We start from the raw sequence: 24,975 nt of genomic DNA on the forward strand, positions 1-24,975 counted from the left end.
ATACAAGTTCCTTACTTTTATCCCCTTCCACCTGCCTCTTCCATTTTTGTGGTAATGCTGCAATTAATTGGTTGTAATTTTGGGTAGAGCAGACATTTCCATATGTCTGTGTTAGCTGCATGTGTGACATTACTCCACCAGTCCTATTTATGATATCATTCACAAAAATTATACCTTTTTTAAACCTTTTTCTCGCTATCTCTCTCTGTCTCTCTCACTCTCTCTCTGTCTCTCTCATTCTCTTTCTGTCTCTCTCATTCTCTTTCTGTCTCTCTCTTTCTGTCTCTCTTTTTCTGTCTCTGTCTGTCTCTCTTTTTCTGTCTCTCTGTCTGTCTCTCTCTGTCTCTCTCTCGCTGTCTCTCTCTGTCTGTCTCTCTCTGTCTCTCTCTGTCTCTCACTCTAACTATTTGTCTGTCTCTCTCTCCCTCACCCTCTTCATCACTCTACTCTCTCTCTGTTTGTCTCTCCGTCTCTGTCTCTCTGTCTCTCACTGTCTCACTCTATCTCTCGGTCTTTCTCTCTGTTTGTCTCTCCGTCTCTGTCTCTCTCTCGCTGTCTCACTCTATCTCTCGGTCTTTCTCTCTCTGTCTCTCTCCCTCTCTGACTCTCTCTTTCTGTCTCTCTCTCTAACTCTTTGTCTGTCTCTCTGTCTCCATCTCTCTCTCTCTCACACTCTCTTTGTCTGTCTTTTTGTCTCTCTCTCTCTCTCTCTCTCTCGCTCTATGTCTCTCTAGTTTTCTCTCTTTCCACAGTTAAGGGAGACAGCCAGGATGTGGAATACGCTGATGTCAGGATACTGAGGCAGGAAATGAGACAGAAGGAGAGGGAGGTGCCGGTGGAGGTGGAATATGGACAAGTGAAAGTAGCGGGTGGTCCACAGCAGCAGTTGGAGGTGGAATATGGACAGATTACAATATTAGAGGGTACCAGGAGGAAGGTAGACACGCCCGAGGAGGAGTATTGTATGTACGCCAGTGTACGGAAAGGACAGTGAGCAAGGTACTGTCTAGATAGAATATGATAGAATAGAAGGAGTCTGAGTTGAATCACTGGTGCGTCGCCCACATCTCTCAATTCTCTTGAAGTGTGCACTTGTTCACTTGTAGTCATGGATTTGAAAGGGAAGCAGAAACCAATCCTACACCAATCCAATGCATCGAAATATATGTGGAGAGTAGTGAACAAGTGCACACTTCAGGAGAAAGGAGAGATTATTTGGTATTAACCCCTGAGAGGCCCAGAGTTGACACAGCCGACAGACATGTTGAATCATGTTGTGTTAGTTACAGTTACAGCTGTGTTTTGCATGTTGATGCGTGTTAGTGCATAGTGTCTGTTTCCAAGAAGTGGAGACATTACTTCTGTTTTTCTTGCCCACGTTTCTTTCTTTCCAAAACTGTTTAACCACTAGGTTGTGTTGCGGTCACTTCTTCTTTTCAGATGGGTGATATGTCACACAATATTTACTGTTTATGCTGCGTGATTCCATCTGTCTTGAATTATTCTCTAACATTCAATACTGTTTAAAGAATTACTGAGGGATTTGTAATAATTGCATAACAGTAATTCATCAGATGTCATATGCTACTTACTTACTCATTTCCAATGCCTTAAGTCAGTTTTTTAATGAATGCAGTCCATCTCCCTAAATGGATACATCTATATATATGATATGCAGGTACTGTGTGCTGTATAAAGGTATAATGAACTCTCTTAGATATGATCAGAAATGTATGTACATACAGTACATGGCAATATCTTTTCACGCCATCAACATCTTTGGTTTCGCAGTTTATAAAGTTGCTAATGCATTTCCTGTTTGAGTCACATGATTTCCAGTCGAGAATCCCCTGAGCCAGAGGTAATCAACAGACTGGCTGAAAATATTATACTGTGGCTTTTTTTGAGACATCACCATACTTCTCCCCAGATGTACTCTAACTAAAGAAGTATACTGTATGTCAAAACAAGAATAGAACACATCGGAAAGAGGACGTTGAGAAATAAGGATACTGATGTTTCTAACAGTGTTGACAACATAATGTGTAATATTATGGAATATGCAGAGGAATAGTTTCTCATGCTTCATTGTTGATGCCGTTGTGTGATGAAAAAATTGCAATTTGATAATAAAAGCTCGTTTTTAAAAAGCTAGCAACTGTTGGTGCCTGTCTTCTTTGATACTAAAGTATAGAGGTCAGAGGTCAACCCATCTGAGGAGTAATTAACACAGTCTTTATGGCTCATCATAGGTGAACTCTCCATAACCCCAGGCTCACGAATGTACCTCTATGTGGTTACCGATCTATAGGACAGGTGGCCCAGATATGCTGCTCTAACCATCTATCTAACTAACATCTTCCTCTGATGTTGTCTTGTCTTCTGATGTCTCCTATTGGACGATAATCAGGAAGTAAGTGTCTATATCCCCATATACGTTTTACAGCAATGCTATGAGCACAGTCCCCATCAACATGTGATGCAAACAGCTTAGATAAGACTTGGATAAGTCTTTGATCCTGTTTAAACCCTGCAACATTTATACCTTTGAGAAATCATGATACTTTTCCGCTTGTCTTTTTCCTCTGGCATTGCAATCACAAACTGATCATTTGTGGAGAGACTGTCAACGGCTAAAACGATTGGTTTCTCTCCTTGGTGATCACGGATGTCTTCGTTGGCACCTACAGCGTATACAGCAGTGGTTATCAAACTTGTTTTCAGGTTTCCATTTGGCAAAATTAGGCAAAATCTGACACGAACCACATCTATCTGTAGCTTGTTTGCTTGTAAGGTCGTTCGCTACACAGTTTTCACCCGATCAGCAAAGTAAAACTGTATTCATTTCAGTTTGATCTGTGTGGTTATTTATTTAGCTAAAACTGCAGTTTTTTGGTGTGAGTTTTCTGTGAGCTTAGTGAGGTTTTGAAGTGCTACTTCCCCTTTTCTATTGGTTAAAAAGTGGCCATAATTAGAGCACAAGGGGAAAAATAACAATCTACAGCTTTGTATCGTATCTACAGAAAGCCAACCATAATCCTCTGTTTTATTAAGTCATGTTGAAATCAGTTATATACCAACATTACAAAGGTCAATGTCTGGGACTGTGAGATGGGACTGGAACTTTGCACTCCATAACCTTAGATCTGCCTGTTAACACTAGAGAGCAATAGTAATGGCATCTTTATGTAGGCACTAACTCCGCCATGGCTCGTTGGACAAAGCTTATGGGGTTTTTGGATGGTTTTTGAATGGGGTTTTTGGATGGTTTTAGTATAAACGCTGAAAATAAGGTCGGTGGTAAACACAGGCTTAGGATATCTTCTACGTTTTGTTCTATGAGAATCTTAATCAGCTAACATCAGCACATAAAGCACATAAAAGGCTTCATAAATTATAAAGGTCATGTTAACTGACTAATATTATCTCAGAGAACTCAACGCTTAACACCTCAGACCTTATTTTCAGTGTTTATCTCCAAAACCTTTTTCTTTCCCCATTCCTTTTCCCCAAAGGAATGGCTGAATGAACCAGAGGTAACTCATTTCTGTTTTTTAGGACTACAAGCTGGCGAGCTCTTTTGACAAACACGCACATACAAGCAACAAAAGGCCTGACAGACGTTCACTGCCCAAATAAAAGGACTAGTGGAATCACGCTCCACTATCCTCATTGATTTCCTATTCATAATATTTCAGTAAATACACATCCTATCAACATCTTTTCAATTTAACATCTTCACAGTTCCTCAAAAACAATCATACTTTTCTTACAAAATATAGAAAAAAAACATAGAAAACATTCATGTTATTCTGCAGTTAGAAATTAATTGGATTAAGAAAATACAGTATCAACACAAAAGCAGTTAGTGTCTTTATACATTTGCATAGTCTAAGATGTTAATCTCTCAAGTTTTTACATTTAAGCAGGCAAGTCAGTTGAAAACAAATTCTTATTTACAATGACAGCCTACCCCAGCCAAACCCAGATAACACTGGGCCAATTGTGCACCACCCTATGGGAATCCCAATCACAGCCTGATGTTATGTAGCTTGGATTTGAACCAGGTATTGCAGTGACACCTCTTGTGCTGAGATGCAGTGCCTTAGACCACTGCGCCACTCAGGAGCCCAGACAAATTTGGCTTATATCAAAGCACAAAAAGGTAGTATTATATTAGAGGTGTGTAGTGACAGATGCATATTTTCATCACATCATTGAGGTCAATTACAACTTATGTAGTGATTGTCATGGGAATACCAGTTTGATATGTTTATTCCAGTGTTGTACAGTATGTCTACGGTAAAGGAACTCCTCAGTACTCCTCTTTGATAGTCGTTGATATCGTCTCTGACAACAAGCTGCTGGAGCTGGTTGCCATGGAACCGTTGCTGGGGTCAGCCAGGCTGGGCGGGGTCAGGGTCAGGGTGGAAGTGGTCGTAGAAGCCTGCTGGGACAGCTGGATCTTCTTCTTGGTTATCTTCCTCTCCTTGGCTCTCCTGTTCTGGAACCAGATCTTCACCTGTTGTGATGATGTCAGTGAATGATAAGAATGCATCTACAGTGTGAGGTGAGGTTTCTATGCACAGATAATCCACCTGTAGTTCTGAAACTCACCTGCGATCCAAACAAGAAATTCTGAAACTGATTGGATTCTAAATAATTGATCCTTAGTGACCCACATGACTCTCAGAAACTTGCCTGTTTTTCTCATCTGTCTCTCTGACATACTTGTCTCTCTCACATGCCTGTCTGTCTCTCTGCCATCTACCTGTCTCTCTGAGAGGCTGTCCCATGGCCAGCTCTGTACTGGAATTTCTTCTACAGCTCTCCAATTGTCTCTCTAACACACACCTGTCTCTCTGAGAGGCTGAGGCCCAGGGCCAGTTCTGTCTCTCTGACCCATCTGTCTCTCTGAGAGACTGAGGCCCAGGGCAAGTTCCCATCCCTCTGACCACCTGTCTCTCTGAGAGGCTGAGGCCCAGGGCCAGTTCTGTCCCTGTGACCCACCTGTCTCTCTGAGAGGCTGAGGCCCAGGGCCAGTTCTGTCTCTCTGACCCACCTGTCTCTCTGAGAGGCTGAGGCCCAGGGCCAGTTCTGTCCCTCTGACCCACCTGTCTCTCTGAGAGGCTGAGGCCCAGGGCCAGTTCTGTCTCTCTGACCCACCTGTCTCTCTGAGAGGCTGAGGCCCAGGGCCAGTTCTGTCTCTCTGACCCACCTGTCTCTCTGAGAGGCTGAGGCCCAGGGCCAGTTCTGTCTCTCTGACCCACCTGTCTCTCTGAGAGGCTGAGGCCCAGGGAAAGTTCTGTCTTCCTCCTGATGGTGATGTATCTACTGGCCTGGAACTCCTTCTCTAGCCCCAGGCGCTGCTGGTCTGTGCACACCACCCTGTACTTATCCTTGGTGCGTGTCTTCCCTCCTGGACACAATAATTACAATGTTACAACAACACAACAATACATTAGAATAACTGATGATAACATGCATGTTCCAGCATTGATTCATATTTTTTTTTAATCACAGACAATATGTTGACATTTAAAACCTGTTGAACTTTAATGTTAAGTGGATGGCCGTATAAAACATATCTTCATGAGAGGGCCATGAACAGTACCAAGTCATGCCCTATACTGTTAGAAAGCCCTGATATCTTGCTTTTTGTTTAGTGTTTATTAGTTATCTATGATTTGTATGCACTTTTTACTGCCATAGTAGTAAGAAAAATAGTACAGGGTAGATGTTTTATTTCATATGCTATGAACAACGTTTTCCTGAGAAATAGGGGATTAGGGCTTGATTGTCTTCTAATAATCTACATATACTCACAATCAACTTTACAATTGAGATGATATAAGATTTCAGCTGCCTTATTACTGTAATCATTTTTTATATAACTACTGTAGTGGTCAGGGAAAATCCAACTCATTTCCTGGTACACTCATTCATTGTTTCGTCAAGCTCTCAGCTTACATCTAATATAAAGATTGTGATGAACACAAAGTGGTTTTGTTTCACATCAAGTTGTTTTTATTTGAATATAAATCCATTTCTGTTTGTTGTACAGCGACGGGACTATGTCGTATCGCTGCAGTACACTCAGTTTTGTAGCGCTATGAAACGTGTATGCCTGTGATATACCGTATTGTCACAAATTGACGGTCAGTCCAATCAGCGAATGAGCGTTAAGGCGGGACTCCCGACCCTCCCATGGCTTTTGATAACCCCATACCCAAGAGTCATCTGAGGCAAACTGAATTGGGTGTGGCAGGGTAGACTAGTGGTTAAAGCATTTGAAAGTTCAAATCCCGAGCTGACAAGGTGCCAATCTGTCATTCTACCCCTGAACAGGCAGTTAACACACTGTTCCTAGACCGTCATTGAAAATAAGCATGTGTTCTTAACTGACTTGCCTAGTTAAAAAATATTTAACTTTTTTTTATTGAAGCAGGGTGGTCAGCCAGAAGTTGATTTATAAACGAATTACCTTGATATGCCTTGATAAAACAATTAAATTATAACAAAAGTCACCTAAATAACTTAACGTTTAAGAGGTTGGATTAAATGTATATAGTATGAGGTGATCAGAAATACAAAAACTGTATGACAACTCTGGAAGGAATTGGCTAAAACATCCATAATATGTCTAGCTAAGCATAAAGCCTCCAATGACAGTGTGAATATGTTTCCATGACTAAGGCTGTACAATGTGTGAACAGTGTCCCCATGGACTGCTGAAATTGCTGATGGTGACATGGAGTCACACACCGGGACGGTTGAAAACTCCCTGGGGCCGGTGAAAGCTTCAACTACCCTATTAATCATGTTAATCATAACCACCGTGTAAGAGACCACAAAACATCACTGTGGTGGTTCTTATCACTGTGAGAGCTGTTTACATAGGTGTTTACATAGTTAGCCATTCATTCACACTTGCGTGCCTACACACACACACACACACACACACACACACATACACACATCCCTCCCAAACACACACAGCGCCAGGGATGGATGAGTCAGGGAGATGGTATTGATCCACAGGGGCAGTCTTGACGGCACGGTGTGAAGTACATTAATTGCAGCAGGGCGAGGAGGGTTGAGATAAGACCAGGTAAGTTTCCTGGAGAGGAAGGTTGGTCCTGAGACAACTAGACAAACCCCTGGCTGTCAGCCTTATTTGCCCAGCCTGTCACCCCCATAGTGGACAGAGAGGGTGGGGAACCACAGGTCACAGACTCCCTGTCCTAGGCTGTTAGCTTTTCACTCACATCTTTCACCAATCAAGGGAATAGGTGAAAAGGTTCTGTTAAATGGATATGTCTGACGTTTTGTATCGGTTCTGGGATGTGTGTGAATATGTATTCCGTCGTCAGTGTGTCACCAATGCTTGTCCTGTGTCCTGTACACCTAGTCAAAACTCAAAACCTGACGTCTGCCATTGAGTACTGTCATCGGATCAACACAATGGCTATTTGTCTAATAGGTGTTCTACTCTACGAGATGTTGGTAAATCAACAAACTGTTATAGTTCTGTTCAACGATAGATAGACTACTGTATCAGAGGATTTCCTTTGTAAATGAAATGCTGTTACAAAATAAACATATTCTATATGTGTTTACATTGCTCTATGAGTTCAGTGGAACAATTTCTTATCAACTGTGTAAACCTTTGCATGCAACGTGGTCTCAGAGCATTTTATATTATTCTGTATGCAAATCTGTGGCACTCCATTTAGTACAGTTTTACATTACGTTAGGTTACGTTATGAATGGAATGGCAGTCAGAAAAACGTAAAATATATTACGTATTGCTCTGAGGCCAGGCTATTGCATGAGATAAATCCATGCAAGTTTGTGTGGGTCAATAATGAAGAAATAGGCTACAGTACATACTCTGGTATTCAACAGGCACTAATCTCTGCAGGCAATACCCAGGTAAGATTTGTTTTATATTGGATATTCAGTGGATATTCGGTTTTGTCTCATCAATAGTTATTGAACCAAGCATGCCATGACTATGAAGATGGTATATTCTGATCCAGGGGTGGATGGAGAAAAATCCACACTTAAACATTTTTTATTTGATATAAATAATAATATTTCGGATTTCAATCTTCAATAGCTCTTAGACAAACCGTGCCATGATTATGAAAACGATATATTCTGAATGGGGGGAGGATGGACAAAAATACAAAGATTTTATTTTATAAAAATCTCTTCATATTTCTTTTGTTTGTTGTTGCTTTCAATCTCCAATAGCTCTTACACAAAGCATGCCATGACTATGAAAAGGATTTATCAAAAAACAAAAACAAATCATTTTTAGATCCTCCCCTTATTCAGAATATATAATTTTCATACTCATGGACCACTTTGTCTAAGAGCTATTGAATATTGAAATCAGAAATCTTATTATTCATTAAAAATATATATATTTAAAAAAGGTAGATTTTTCTCCATCCTCCCCTGGTTCCTGAGTGGCGCAGTTGAGGGCGGGTGTGGGTAAACAAATGGCTGACCCACGCACTGCTACCAGACATGACATGTAAGCATACAAACTGTGGTGAGGGACACCAACATGCTGCTGGGGTAAAGTACATAAAGGTGTGATCTGGTGTTCTTTCTTCAGTTTTTGAAAAGTAACAATGTTTCTTGGGTTTAAATTAGCCTGCCATCTCTTCCTTTCATCTGACCCTTCTACTGAAGCAGCATTATTTCATGGCTGAATATATGTCACCTTTTTTATAATCTACAGCAATACACTACTCCGCTGGTAAAAAGACACCCTCCATTTGAATTCAGGAAGGGAAAGTGTTTAATAAATATTGAAGTCTATATCTAAGTCGACGTCCGTTAGAGCCAATCTACCTTTAGCACCAGCCAAGTGAACGCTAAAGGATGAGAAACTGTTACAATACTAATAAATCCTCCAGCCAAACCTACCTGTCAGCGCCCTATAGCCCCGATGTTCATCAGAATGTGGTGAGACGTGCAGTAGCTGACACCCATGTACTACTGCTCATAGCTCACATTAATGCCATTTCTCTACCATTAGTAATAAGAGCATAAATGTAGAGCTTTTTTGAAGAGTGTGTTTTCAGTGCAGGTGCCTTGTGGGACTGTGTAGGACCACACATATCTTGTTCGTTGCTGCAAACCAGACAGACAGACAGATGGAAAGACGAATGCTCAGCACGCTCACAAAGCACAACAGGCACATCTGTCAATTACACAACCCACTGACACAGATTCCAGACATAAACTTTGAGCAAAACCAACAGTCTGAGTTCTATGTAAGTCTGAAACTCTCTCATAGCTCCCTTAAAAATGTCTCTATCCATCATCTGCAGAAAAGTTACAAACCACAAAACTCTTTAAATAGAACACACATAGACAACTGATTTAGAGTGACTCTCCCTCTGTGCCAGAAATAAGAATCAGACCCTTTTTACAAACCCATAAATCTGCCTATATTTCTCTAATTAAAGGGTAAATGTTATTATCCCTGTGGTTAACTGTAGTAGTCCTACATTAACAGTGTTCAGTGGGGCAAAAAAGTATTTAGTCAGCCACCAATTGTGCAAGTTATCCCACTTAAAAAGATGAGAGAGGCCTGTAATCTTCACCATAGGTACACTTCAACTATGACAGACAAAATGAGAAAAAAAAATCCAGAAAATCACATTGTAGGATTTTTAAGGAATTTATTTGCAAATTATGGTGGAAAATAAGTATTTGGTCAATAACAAAAGTTTATCTCAATACTTTGTTATATACCCTTTGTTGGCAATGACAGAGGTCAAACGTTTTCTGTAAGTCTTCACAAGGTTTTCACACACTGTTGCTGGTATTTTGGCCCATTCCTCCATGCAGATCTCCTCTAGAGCAGTGATGTTTTGGGGCTGTTGCTGGGCAACACGGACTTTCAACTCCCTCCAAAGATTTTCTATGGGGTTGAGATCTGGAGACTGGCTAGGCCACTCCAGGACCTTGAAATGCTTCTTACGAAGCCACTCCTTCGTTGCCCTGGCGTTGTGTTTGGGATCATTGTCATGCTGAAAGACCCAGCCACGTTTCATCTTCAATGCCCTTGCTGATGGAAGGAGGTTTTCACTCAAAATCTCACGATACATGGCCCCATTCATTCTTTCCTTTACACGGATCAGTCGTCCTGGTCCCTTTGCAGAAAAACTGCCCCAAAGCATGATGTTTCCACCCCCATGCTTCACAGTAGGTATGGTGGTCTTTGGATGCAACTCAGCATTCTTTGTCCTCCAAACACGACGAGTTGAGGTTTTACCAAAAAGTTCTATTTTGGTTTCATCTGACCATATGACATTCTCCCAATCTTCTTCTGGATCATCCAAATGCTCTCTAGCAAACTTCAGACGGGCCTGGACATGTACTGGCTTAAGCAGGGGGACACGTCTGGCACTGCAGGATTTGAGTCCCTGGCGGCGTAGTGTGTTACTGATGGTAGGCTTTGTTACTTTGGTCCCAGCTCTCTGCAGGTCATTCACTAGGTCCCCCTGTGTGGTTCTGGGATTTTTGCTCACCGTTCTTGTGATCATTTTGACCCCACGGGGTGAGATCTTGCGTGGAGCCCCAGATCGAGGGAGATTATCAGTGGTCTTGTATGTCTTCCATTTCCTAATAATTGCTCCCACAGTTGATTTCTTCAAACCAAGCTGCTTGACTATTGCAGATTCAGTCTTCCCAGCCTGGTGCAGGTCTACAATTTTGTTTCTGGTGTCCTTTGACAGCTCTTTGGTCTTGGCCATAGTGGAGTTTGGAGTGTGACTGTTTGAGGTTGTGGACAGGTGTCCTTTATACTGATAACAGGTTCAAACAGGTGCCATTAATACAGGTAACGAGTGGAGGACAGAGGAGCCTCTTAAAGAAGAAGTTACAGGTCTGTGAGAGCCAGAAATCTTGCTTGTTTGTAGGTGACCAAATACTTATTTTCCACCATAATTTGAAAATAAATTCATTAAAAATCCTACAATGTGATTCTCTGGATTTTTTTTTCTCATTTTGTCTGTCATAGTTGAAGTGTACCTATGATGAAAATTACAGGCCTCTCTCATCTTTTTAAGTGGGAGAACTTGCACAATTGGTGGCTGACTAAATACTTTTTTTGCCCCACTGTATATAATCTCAGTACTGTACATTTTGTAGACACAAAATCTAATCCTAATCAAATCCAAGTTTATTTGTTGCGTATACAGTTTAGTAGATTTTATAGTGGGTGCAGCTCCTAAATGTTACTAGCTCCTAACAGTGCAGTAAAATGCTTGTGTTACTAACTCCTAACAGTGCAGTAAAATGCTTGTGTTACTAGCTCCTAACAGTGCAGTAAAATGCTTGTGTTACTAGCTCCTAACAGTGCAGTAAAATGCCAAACAAATACACAAATAATCAGAAGATAGAAACAGGGCATCAAGAATGTCAGAACGAATCCAAATAACACTGTATCAGAAATCGAAATGCAATCTATGCCTATATACACCAAAAATGTATACTAGTAATGAAATGTACTGCAGTAGATATTACAGTGAGCTATGTTAAGAATCCAGTATATAAATATGCAGTGTGTGTAAACTGTAACAAAAATGCAATGTACAAAGTGTAGCCACAGGACGTTTGTCTTGTAGCCTAGTACAAAAGTGTAGCTTTAAAAAAATGTTTTACAAAGTATAGCTGGGTAAGTAACTAAAGACTTCTAGCCTCTGTGGGCCACTTGTGAGAGCGTTACACGTGTCAGGAGCACTGCCTCTGGGCGGTAATGAGTTGTAATGGGTCCCCAGGCAGATCCAAAGCTTTGATGTTCCCTAGACTCTGTCTGGAATGAAGGATACAGTGTGGACTCAAGTCACAGCTGCAGACAACCTGTGGCCTACAGGGCCTTGCTATATATAGTATGTTGTGTTACTAGGTCAATAGGACCTTGTTATATACTGTCCCAGTCAAAAGTTTGGACAAACTCATTCAAGGGGTTTTCTTCATTTTTACAATTTTTTACATTGTAGAATAATAGTGAATACATCTAAACTATGAAATAACACACTTTGAATGATGTAGTAACCCAAATTAAATTTAAACAAATCAAAATATATTAAAACATTTTGATTCAAAGTAGCCACCCTTTGAAAACTAGCCACCCTTTGCCTTAATAACAGATTTGCACACTCTTGGCATTCCCTCAACCAGCTTCACCTGGAAGGCTTTTCCAGTCTTGAAGGAGTTCCCACATATGCTGAGCACTTGTTGGCTGCTTTCCCTTCACTCTGTGGTCCAACTCATCCCAAACCATCTCAATTGGGTTGAGGTAGGGTGATTGTGGAGGCCAGGTCATCTAATGCAGCACTTCATCACTCTCCTTCTTGGTCAAATAGCCCTTACACAGCCTGGAGGTGTGTTGGGTCATTGTCCTGTTGAAAAACAAATGATAGTCCCACTAAGCTCAAACCAGATGCGATGAAGTATCGCTGCAGAATGCTGTGGAAGCCGGGCTGTGGAAGCTGTGACAGTGTCACCAACAAAGCACCCCCATACCATCACACCTCCTCCTCCATGCTTCACGGTGAGAACCACACATGCGGAGATAATCTGTTCACCTACTCTGCATCTCACAAAGACACGCTGTCTAATTTGGACTCATCAGACCAAAAGACAGAATTCCACCACTCTAATGAAGTTATCATCTGCAGCAGAGGTAACTTTGGGTCTTCTTTTCCTCTGGCGGTACTCATGACAGCCAGTTCCATCAAATCAAATCAAATGTATTTATAAAGCCCTTCTTACATCAGCTGATATCTGAAAGTGCTGTACAGAAACCCAGCCTAAAACCCCAAACAGCAAGCAATGCAGGTGTAGAAGCACGCTGGCTAGGAAAAACTCCCTATAAATGCCAGAACCTAGGAAGAAACCTAGAGAGGAACCAGGCTATGAGGGGTGGCCAGTCCTCTTCTGCCAGGTGGAGATTATAACAGAACATGGCCAAGATGTTCAAATGTTCATAGATGACCAGCAGGGTCAAATAATAATAATCACAGTGGTTGTCGAGGGTGCAACAGGTCAGCACCTCAGAAGTAAATGTCAGTTGGCTTTTCATAGCCGATCATTCAGAGTATCTCTACCGCTCCTGCTGTCTCTAGAGAGTTGAAAACAGCAGGTCTGGGACAGGTAGCACGTCCGGTGAACAGGTCAGGGTTCCATAGCCGCAGGCAGAACAGTTGAAACTGGAGCAGCAGCACGGCCAGGTGGACTGGGAACAGCAAGGAGTCATCAGGCCAGGTAGTCCTGAGGCATGGTCCTGGGGCTCAGGTCGTCCGAGAGAGAGAAATAAAGAGAGAAAGAGAGAAAGAAAGAGAGAGAGAGAGAGAATTAGAGAGAGCATATTTAAATTCACACAGGACACAGGAGAAATACTCCAGATATAACAGACGGACCCTAGCCCCCCGACACATAAACTATTGCAGCATAAATACTGGAAGCTGAGACAGGAGTGGTCGGGAGACACTGTGGCCCCATCCGACGATACCCCCGGACAGGGCCAAACAGGCAGGATATAACCATGCCCACTTTGCCAAAGCACAGACCCACACCACTAGAGGGATATCTTCAACCACCAACTTACCACCCTGAGACAAGGCCGAGTATAGCCCACAAAGATCTCCACCACGAGACAACCCAAGGGGGGGGGGGGGGGGGGGGTCGCCAACCCAGACAGGAAGATCATGTCAGTGACTCAACCCACTCAAGTGACGCATCCCTCCTAGGGACAGCATGGAAGAGCACCAGTAAGCCAGTGACTCAGCCCCTGTAATAGAGTTAGAGGCACAGTATCCCAGTGGATAGAAGGGGAACCGGCCAGGCAGAGACGGCAAGGGTGGTTCCTTGCTCCAGTACCTTTCTGTTCACCTTCACACTCCTGGGCCAGACTACACTCAATCATAGGACCTACTGAAGAGATGAGTCTTAAATAAAGACTTAAAGTCTGCATCTCTCACATGGGTAGGCAGACCATTCCATAAAAATGGAGCTCTATAGGAGAAAGCCCTGCTTCCAGCTGTTTGCTTAGAAATTCTAGGGACAGTTAGGAGGCCTGCGTCTTGTGACCGTAGCGTACGTGTAGGTATGTACGGCAGGACCAAATCGGAAAGACACTTCCGGCGCCGACCGAGATGGCCGCCTCGCTTCGCGTTCCTAGGAAAATATGCAGTATTTTGTTTTTTTATGTGTTATTCCTTACATTGGTACCCCAGGTAATCTTAGGTTTCATTACAAACAGTCGGGAGGAATTACTGAATATAAGAGCAACGTCAACTCACCATCGTTACAACCAGGAATATGACTTTCCCGAAGCGGATCCAGTGTTTTGCCTTCCACCCAATACAATGGATCTGATCCCAGCCGGCGACACTAAGCGACGCCGTAAAAGGGGCAAACGAGGCGGTCTCCTGGTCAGGCTTCGGAGACGGGCACATCGCGCTCCACTCCCTAGCATACTACGCGCCAATGTCCAGTCTCTTGACAATAAGGTTGATGAAATCCGAGCAAGGGTAACATTTCAGAGAGACATCAGAGATTGTAACGTTCTCTGCTTCACGGAAACATGGCTCACTCAAGAGACGCTAACGGAGTCGGTGCAGCCAGCTGGTTTCTTCACGCATCGCGCCGACAGAAATAAACATCTTTCTGGTAAGAAGAGGGGCGGGGGGGTATGCCTTATGATTAACGAGACGTGGTGTGATCATAACAACATACAGGAACTCAAGTCATTCTGTTCACCTGATCTAGAATTCCTCACAATCAAATGTCGACCGCATTATCTACCAAGGGAATTCTCTTCGATTATAATCACAGCCGTATATATTCCCCCCCAAGCAGACACATTGATGGCCCTGAACAAACTTTATCTGACTCTTTGTAAACTGGAAACCACACACCCTGAGGCTGCATTCATCGTAGCTGGGGATTTTAACAAGGCTAATCTGAAAACAAAACTCCCTAAATTCTATCAGCATATCGATTGTGCTACCAGGGCTGGTAAAACCTTGGATCATTGTTATACTAACTTCCGCGACGCATATAAATCCCTCCCCCGCCCTCCTTTCGGAAAAGCTGACCACGACTCCATTTTGTTGCTTCCAGCCTACAAACAGAAACTAAAACAACAAGCTCCCTCGCTCAGGTCTGTTCAACGCTGGTCCGACCAATCTGATTCCACGCTTCAAGACTGCTTCGATCACGTGGATTGGGATATGTTCCGCATTGCGTCCAACAACAATATTGACGAATACGCTGATTCGGTGAGCGAGTTCATTAGAAAGTGCATTGACGATGTCGTACCCACAGCAACGATTAAAACATTCCCAAACCAGAAACCGTGGATTGATGGCAGCATTCGCGTGAAACTGAAAGCGCGAACCACTGCTTTTAACCAGGGCAAGGTGACCGGAAACATGACCGAATACAAACAGTGTAGCTATTCTCTCCGCAAGGCAATCAAACAAGCTAAGTCCCAGTATAGAGACAAAGTAGAGTCGCAATTCAACAGCTCAGACACAAGAGGTATGTGGCAGGGTCTACAGTCAATCACGGATTACAAAAAGAAAACCAGCCCCGTCGCGGACCAGGATGTCTTGCTCCCAGACAGGCTAAATAACTTTTTTGCTCGCTTTGAGGACAATACAGTGCCACTGACACGGCACGCTACCAAAACCTGCGGGCTCTCCTTCACTGCAGCCGAGGTGAGTAAAACATTTAAACGTGTTAACCCTCGCAAGGCTGCAGGCCCAGACGGCATTCCCAGCCGCGTCCTCAGAGCATGCGCAGACCAGCTGGCTGGTGTGTTTAAGGACATATTCAATCAATCCTTATGCCAGTCTGCTGTTCCCACATGCTTCAAGAGGGCCACCATTGTTCCTGTTCCCAAGAAAGCTAAGGTAACTGAGCTAAACGACTACCGCCCCGTAGCACTCACTTCCGTCATCATGAAGTGCTTTGAGAGACTAATCAAGGACCATATCACCTCCACCCTACCTGACACCCTAGACCCACTCCAATTTGCTTACTGACCCAATAGGTCCACAGACGACGCAATCGCAATCGCAACCACACTGCACACTGCCCTAACCCATCTGGACAAGAGGAATACCTATGTGAGAATGCTGTTCATCGACTACAGCTCAGCATTTAACACCATAGTACCCTCCAAACTCGTCATCAAGCTCGAGACCCTGGGTCTCGACCCCGCCCTGTGCAACTGGGTCCTGGAATTCCTGACGGGCCGCCCCCAGGTGGTGAGGGTAGGTAACAACATCTCCACCCCGCTGATCCTCAACACCGGGGCCCCACAAGGGTGCGTTCTGAGCCCTCTCCTGTACTCCCTGTTCACCCACGACTGCGTGGCCATGCACGCCTCCAACTCAATCATCAAGTTTGCGGATGACACTACCGTGGTAGGCTTGATTACCAACAACGACGAGACGGCCTACAGGGAGGAGGTGAGGGCCCTCGGAGTGTGGTGTCAGGAAAATAACCTCACACTCAACGTCAACAAAACAAAGGAGATGATTGTGGACTTCAGGAAACAGCAGAGGGAGCACCCCCCTATCCACATCAACGGGACAGTAGTGGAGAAGGTGGAAAGTTTTAAGTTCCTCGGTGTACACATCACGGACAAACTGAATTGGTCCACCCCCACAGACAGCGTTGTGAAGAAGGTGCAGCAGCGCCTCTTCAACCTCAGGAGGCTGAAGAAATTCGGCTTGTCACCAAAAGCACTCACAAACTTTTACAGATGCACAATCGAGAGCATCCTGTCGGGCTGTATCACCGCCTGGTACGGGAACTGCTCCGCCCACAACCGTAAGGCTCTCCAGAGGGTAGTGAGGTCTGCACAACTCATCACCGGGGGCAAACTACCTGCCCTCCAGGACACCTACACCACCCGATGTCACAGGAAGGCCATAAAGATCATCAACGACAACAACCACCCAAGCCACTGCCTGTTCACCCCGCTATCATCCAGAAGGCGAGGTCAGTACAGGTGCATCAAAGCAGGGACCGAGAGACTGAAAAACAGCTTCTATCTCAAGGCCATCAGACTGTTAACTTTTACCGAACCTCAACCCCGTATCCGGGATCACCCCCCACCCCCCACACACTGATTAGCATAGCTAGCATAGCTTCACAAGTAGATAGTAGCATCTAAATATCATTAAATCACAAGTCCAAGACACCAGATGAAAGATACAGATCTTGTGAATAAAGCCACCATTTCAGATTTTTAAAATGTTTTACAGGGAAGACAAAATATGTAAATCTATTAGCTAAACACGTTAGCAAAATACACCACTATTCTAACTCCATCAGTTTCTTACTCCTTCAGGTGCTATCACCAATTCGGCTCAACTAAGATATTGATAGCCAATAACCTATAAAAAAAACCATCAGATGACAGTCTGATAACATATTCATGGTATAGGATAGTTTTTGTTAGAAAAAAGTGCATATTTCAGGTAGAAATCACAGTTTACAATTGCACCGACCATCACAAATCGACTAGAATTACTAGATAGAGCAACGTGTATGACCAATTTACTCATCATAAAACATTTCATAAAAATAGACAAAGCATAGCAATGGAAAGACCCAGTTCTTGTGATTTCAGACCATATTTCAGATTTTCTAAGCGTTTTTCAGCGAAAACACAATAAATCGATAAGTTAGCATACTACATGTGCAAACGTTACCAGAGCATCGATTCCAGCCAAAGAGCGCTATAACGTCAACATCGCCAAAAGATATTAATTTTTTCACTAACCTTCTCAGAATTCTTCCGATGACACTCCTGTAACATCATTTTACAACATACATATACAGTTTGTTCGAAAAGGTGCATATTTAGCCATACAAAACCGTGGTTACACAATAAAAATACTAGGAAATCAAGCCTCAATATGTCTGACGTCATCTATCAGAGTGATCTAGTTTAATTGAAAGCTAATCATATACTTGACTAAAAAATACAGGGTTGACAGGAATCGAAAGACAAATTAGTTCTTAATGCAACCGCTGATTTACATTTGTAAAATTATCCTTACTTTTCAATACAGGGTTCGCCAAGTGAAGCTACACCAAACAAAATGGCGAAATATGCGTTTAAAATATTTCGACAGAACAACAATTTATCATATTAAATATTGCTTACTATGAGCTGTTCTTCCATCATATTCTTGGGCAATGTATCCTTTCTATGTTATAAACGTCTTTTGGTCGATAGATGTCCTCTGTCCTTCGAAATATCCACTAACGATCGAACGGGACCCCAAAACGTGTCCAAAGTTTCAGAGTGCACAACAAAGAAATTCCTCAAAATCGCACTAAACGGATATAATTTCCTATAAAACGGTTTAAATTAACTACCTTATGATGTTTCTAAGTCCTATATCGAATTAAATTACAGACGGATACATTTCAAGTTGATAACCGAGCCTGTGAAAATGGCGTCCGGAGGTCCCTTCCTGCGTAAGGGCGAGCGTCGAAAGGGGGGCTACTCTCACTCCTTGGTCTTTTATAACCTCTGAGAGCTACGGAGAAGGCCCATTCCACTTCTCATTGGTTACTGACATCCAGGGGAAGGCGGGTGCAGTTCGTGTCGTTCCATAGGATAGACAGAGACCTTAAAAACTGATCTGAAACCAGAGCTTCGCTCTCAGACCTTTCACTGTCTGTCATGGATTTCGCTGTAGAAAGAGTTCTGGGTCACCCACAGACATCATTCCAACTTTGTATGAAACTAGAAAGTGTTTTCTTTCCAATAGAATTAATAATATGCATATTGTACGAGCAAGAATTGAGTACTAGGCAGTTTAATTTGGAGACGACAAAATGCTAATTCGGAACAGCACCCCCTGTAGTCGCAAGAAGTTAAACAGCCACCACTAACAGCCACTTTAGCCACTTTAAACAATGCCACTTAATATAATGTTTACATACCCTACATTACTCATCTCATACGTATATGTATATACTGTACTCTATATCATCTACTGCATCTTGCCATCTTTATGTAATACATGTATCACTAGCCACTTTAAACTATGCCACTTTATGTTTACATACCCTACATTACTCATCTCATATGTATATACTGTACTCTATACCATCTACTGCATCTTGCCTATGCCGTTCTGTACCATCACTCATTCATATATCTTTATGTACATATTCTTTATCCCTTTACACTTGTGTGTATAAGGTAGTAGTTGTGGAATTGTTAGGTTAGATTACTTGTTGGTTATTACTGCATTGTCGGAACTAGAAGCACAAGCATTTCGCTACACTCGCATTAACATCTGCTAACCATGTGTATGTGACAAATAAAATTTGATTTGATTTGATGTAATGCTTTGTAGGTTAGCAGTAAAACCTTGAAATCAGCCCTAGCCTTAACAGGAAGCCAGTGTAGAGAGGCTAGCACTGGAGTAATATGATCACATTTTGGGGCTCTAGTCAAGATTCTAGCAGCCGTGTTTAGCAGTAACTGTAGTTTATTTACTGCTTTATCCGGGTAGCCGGAAAGTATAGCATTGCAGTAGTCTAACCTATAAGTGACAAAAGCATGGATTAATTTTTCAGCATCATTTTTGGACAGAAAGTTTCTGATTTTTGCAATGTTACGTAGATGGAAAAAAGCTGTCCTTGAAACAGTCTTGATATGTTCGTCAAAAGAGAGATCAGGGTCCAGAGTAACGCCGAGGTCCTTCACAGTTTTATTTGAGACGACTGTACAACCATCAAGATTAATTGTCAGATTCAACAGAAGATCTCTTTGTTTCTTGGGACCTAGAACAAGCATCTCTGATTTGTATGAGATTAAAGGTAGAACATTTGCAGCCATCCACTTCCTTATGGCTGAAACACAGGCTTCCAGCGAAGGCAATTTTGGGGCTTCGCCATGTTTCATCGAAATGTACAGCTGTGTGTCATCCGCATAGCAGTGAAAGTTAACATTATGTTTCTGAATGACATCACCAAGAGGTAAAATATATAGTGAAAACAATAGTGGTCCTAAAACGGAACCTTGAGGAACACCAAAATGTACAATAGATTTGTCAGAGGACAAACCATCCACAGAGACAAACTGATATCTTTCCGACAGATAAGATCTAAACCAGGCCAGCACTTGTCTGTGTAGACCAATTTGGGTTTCCAATCTCTCCAAAAGAATGTGGTGATCGATGGTATCAAAAGCAGCACTAAGGTCTAGGAGCACACGGACAGATGCAGAGCCTCGGTCTGACGCCATTAAAAGGTCATCACAGCGCTTGATGGTTTTTGCAACAGCACTTGAAGAACAAAGTTCTTGAAAATTCCCAGATTGACTGAACTTCATGTCTTAAAGTAATGATGGACTGTAGTTTCTCTTTGCTTATCTGAACTGTTCTTGCCATAATACAGACTTGGTCTTTTACCAAATAGGGCTATCTTCTGTATACCACCCCTACCTTGTCACAACACAACTGATTGGCTCAAACGCATTAAGAAGGAAATAAATTCATGGCACACCTGTTAATTGAAATGGATTCCAGGTGACTACCTCATGAAGCTGGTTGAGAGAATGCCAATAGTGTAAAGCTGTCCTCAAGGAAAAGGGTGTCTACTTTGAAGAATCTCAATACATTTTTGTTTTTTTTGATGTCTTCACTATAATTCTACAATGTATAAAGAAAAGAAAAACCCTTGAATGAGTAGGTGTGTCCAAACTTTTGACTGGTACTGTATATAAAACAGAATTTTCTCTCTGTAACTGCTGATGATCATTGCCCAATTTCAGACTGTCCACACACATAAGGACTTGATTAGTTAAACCCCAATTATCAAGAGTTCTGGTATTCTCCTGGATTGGTTAAACCTCCATTATCAAGAGTTCTGGTATTCTCCTGGATTGGTTAAACCTCCATTATCAAGAGTTCTGGTATTCTCCTGGATTGGTTAAACCTCCATTATCAAGAGTTCTGGTATTCTCCTGGATTGGTTAAACCCCCATTATCAATAGTTCTGGTATTCTCCTGGATTGGTTAAACCCCCATTATCAAGAGTTCTGGTATTCTCCTGGATTGGTTAATCCCCCATTATCAATAGTTCTGGTATTCTCCTGGATGGGTTAAACCTCCATTATCAAGAGTTGTGGTATTATACCCAGGTTTTGTCTGAAGGTGACCAACACAGGTTCAGTACTACACACACACACACACACACACACACACACACACACACACACACACACACACACACACACACACACACACACACACACACACACACACACACACACACACACACACACACACACACACACACACTCCTGACAGCTCATAATGAATCTGATCTAAGATCAGTGTTAGGGTAGCTTCATCTATCTTGATCTGTCAGTATAGTAGTGATGACTCAGGGCCTGGCCGCAGGAAACCCTCCCTCTCCTTTGTCTCCCAGCTCTCTCTCCTGCCTCTCCCATCTCTCTCTCTCCCTCTGGCTCCTGGTTGTCAGATGCTGTGCTTACCTTTATCACAGAAACACAAACACAGGGCCATCCAGGCAGCAGGGTGGTAGCAGGCCGCAGGGACAGACAGAGTAGTAGGGGGTGAAGGTAGAGGGTGGAGAGCTCCCTCTCTCTGGTCCTATAGGCTGAAACAGACAGGGTAATATTGTATAGTTTGTGTGTAAATGTATAATGTAGGCAGAACTGTATAGCACCTTTCTATATGGGGTTTGAGTTTGACATTTTCCCTTTACTACAGAACATCTCTCTTGACCCTCCCTACTACTCCAACTGTTGTTGCCATTGTAACAGCTATTCCCCCATTTTGTGAGGCCATATAACTATGTAGACAGCAGACCAGACCAGGCCTCGCAACACAATACATGTGTGTCCCCGCCAGCCAATCCATTGACATTCTTGGCCTAGCAAGTCATAAGGCTTAGAGACTGACATATTTCATCTGTGAGGGTCTGTCCCAGAAATCCCAGAGGATTGTTTAGACAGAATATGTCTCAGTTCCCCTTATCCTCATAGATAAGAGAGTGTATGGAAGCTGTTCTCTGTACTGACACCCCAATGGTGGAAGCAGCTTCCCCCTGAAGCTAGGATAGCAGAGTCCCTGCCCATTTTTCGAAAACATCTTAAATGTACCTTTTCAAAGAATATCTTAAATAATCCCACAGCACATGAACTAACACTAGCACTTGACTCTGTTCCCCCCTACTAGCACTGACTTTAACACGTGACTCTGTTCCCCCCCTACTAGCACTGACTTTAACACGTGACTCTGTTCCCCCCCTACTAGCACTGACTTTAACACTTGACTCTGTTCCCCCCCTACTAGCACTGACTTTAACACTTGACTCTGTTCCCCCCTACTAGCACTGACTTTAACACTTGACTATGTTCCCCCTACTAGCACTGACTTTAACACGTGACTCTGTTCCCCCCCTACTAGCACTGACTTTAACACGTGACTCTGTTCCCCCCCTACTAGCACTGACTTTAACACGTGACTCTGTTCCCCCTACTAGCACTGACTTTAACACGTGACTCTGTTCCCCCTACTAGCACTGACTTTAACACTTGACTCTGTTCCCCCCTACTAGCACTGACTTTAACACTTGACTCTGTTCCCCCCCTACTAGCACTGACTTTAACACGTGACTCTGTTCCCCCCCTACTAGCACTGACTTTAACACGTGACTCTGTTCCCCCCCTACTAGCACTGACTTTAACACTTGACTCTGTTCCCCCCTACTAGCACTGACTTTAACACTTGACTCTGTTCCCCCCTACTAGCACTGACTTTAACACTTGACTCTGTTCCCCCTACTAGCACTGACTTTAACACTTGACTCTGTTCCCCCCTACTAGCACTGACTTTAACACTTGACTCTGTTCCCCCTACTAGCACTGACTTTAACACGTGACTCTGTTCCCCCTACTAGCACTGACTTTAACACTTGACTCTGTTCCCCCCTACTAGCACTGACTTTAACACGTGACTCTGTTCCCCCCTACTAGCACTGACTTTAACACGTGACTCTGTTCCCCCCTACTAGCACTGACTTTAACACTTGACTCTGTTCCCCCCCTACTAGCACTGACTTGAAATCAAATCAAATTTTATTTGTCACATACACATGGTTAGCAGATGTTATTGCGAGTGTAGCGAAATGCTTGTGCTTCTAGTCTAACAAGTAATATCTAACTAGTAATCTAACAATTCCCCAACAACTACCTAATGCACACACTTATATCTCCCTCACTAACTTTAAGCATCAGCTGTCAGAGCAGCTTACCGATCATTGCACCTGTACACAGCCCATCTGTAAATAGCCCACCCAACTACCTTATCCCCATATTGTTATTTTTTTTGTTGCTCTTTTGCACCCCAGTATCTCTACTTGCACATCATCTTCTGCACATCTATCACTCCAGTGTTAATGCTAAATTGTAATTATTTCGCCACTATGGCTTTTTATTGCCTTACCTCCGTAATCTTACTACATTTGCACACACTGTATATAGATTTTTCTATTGTGTTATTGACTGTACGTTTGTTTATCCCATGTGTAACTCTGTGTTGTTTGTGTCGCACTGCGTTGCTTTATCTTTGCCAGGTCGCAGTTGTAAATGAGAACTTGTTCTCAACTGGCCTACCTGGTTAAATAAAGGTGAAATAAAAAACATTTTAAAAAATCTAAAGGGGTGTGTCACGCCCTGACCGTAGAGATCCTTTTTATGTCTCTATTTTGGTTGGTCAGGGCGTGAGTTTGGGTGGGCATTCTATGTCTGGTGTGGCCTGTTCCAACTCCCCGCACTTGCCGGGCTACAGGGGGGATCCAGCCAGGACGAGTGGTGCTAGCTCTGCGCTCGAGACCGCCAGTGCGCCAGAGCAGCCAGAGTCTCCCTCCTGTCGGGAGCAGCCAGAGTCTCCCTCCTGTCCGGGTCCCGCTGCGAGGGTCCCCGGTCCGGGGTCGGCTGTAAGGGTCCACATCCCACACCAGAGCCGCCACCGTGGTGAAATGCCCACCCAGACCCTCCCCTATAGGTCCAGGTTTTGCGGCCGGAGTCCGCACCTTTGGGGGGGGGTTACTGTCACGCCCTGACCGTAGAGATCCTTTTTATGCCTCTATTTTAGTTGGTCAGGGCGTGAGTTTGGGTGGGCATTCTATGTCTGGTGTTCTATGTTGTTTATTTCTTTGTGTTTGGCCGTGTGTGGTTCTCAATCAGAGGCAGCTGTCTATCGTTGTCTCTGATTGAGAACCATATTTAGGTAGCCTGTTTTCCCACTTTGAGTTGTGGGTGATTGTTTTCTGTTTTGTGTGTTCACCTTACAGGACTGTGCATTTGTCGTTTTTGTTGTTTTGTTCAGTGTTCAGTTGTTTAATTAAAATAATGAACACTTACCAAGCTGCACCTTGGTCCTCCTCTCCTTCTCCCGGCGACGATCGTGACAGGGTGAATGAGAATATGTACATATAAGTAAATGGATGAGCGATGGCCTAGCGGTTTAGGCAAGGTGCAATAGATAATATAAAATACAGTATATACATGTGATATGAGTAATGTAAGATATGTAAACATTATTAAAGTGCCATTATTTAGAGTGGCATTGTATAAAGTGACTAGTGATCCATTTATTAAAGTGGCCAGTGGTCTCAATGTAGGCAGCAGCCTCTCTGAGTTAGTGATTGCTGTTTAGTAGTCTGATGGCCTTGAGACACTGATGACTTTGACACTTGACTCTGTTTCCCCCTACTAGCACTGACTTTTCTGATAACTTTTTTATTGAGGAAAATGAGGAAAATGCCGAATATCTTCAACCGACTTAGGAAGTAGAGACGCTGTTGCGCCCTCTTGACAAGAGTGGTGGTGTTGTTGGACCATGACAAGTTCTCGGTGATGTGGATGCA

The 24,975-nt window shown here is 43.1% G+C and overlaps 1 protein-coding gene across 1 annotated transcript in view; it reads left to right on the forward strand.

The window, feature by feature from the left end:
- Window positions 1–2,131, forward strand: part of LOC120062389 — a 121,178-nt gene extending 119,047 nt beyond the window's left edge. Inside the window, exon 6 of the mRNA XM_039012332.1 lies at window positions 735–2,131. Within this exon, the coding sequence (XP_038868260.1) occupies window positions 735–994 (260 nt within the window). The 3' untranslated portion in view covers window positions 995–2,131. The remainder of the gene's footprint in view (window positions 1–734) is intronic.
- Window positions 2,132–24,975: the final 22,844 nt, after the last annotated feature.

Source organism: Salvelinus namaycush, chromosome 17 (genome assembly GCF_016432855.1).
Source record: "Salvelinus namaycush isolate Seneca chromosome 17, SaNama_1.0, whole genome shotgun sequence".
NCBI lineage: Eukaryota > Metazoa > Chordata > Actinopteri > Salmoniformes > Salmonidae > Salvelinus > Salvelinus namaycush.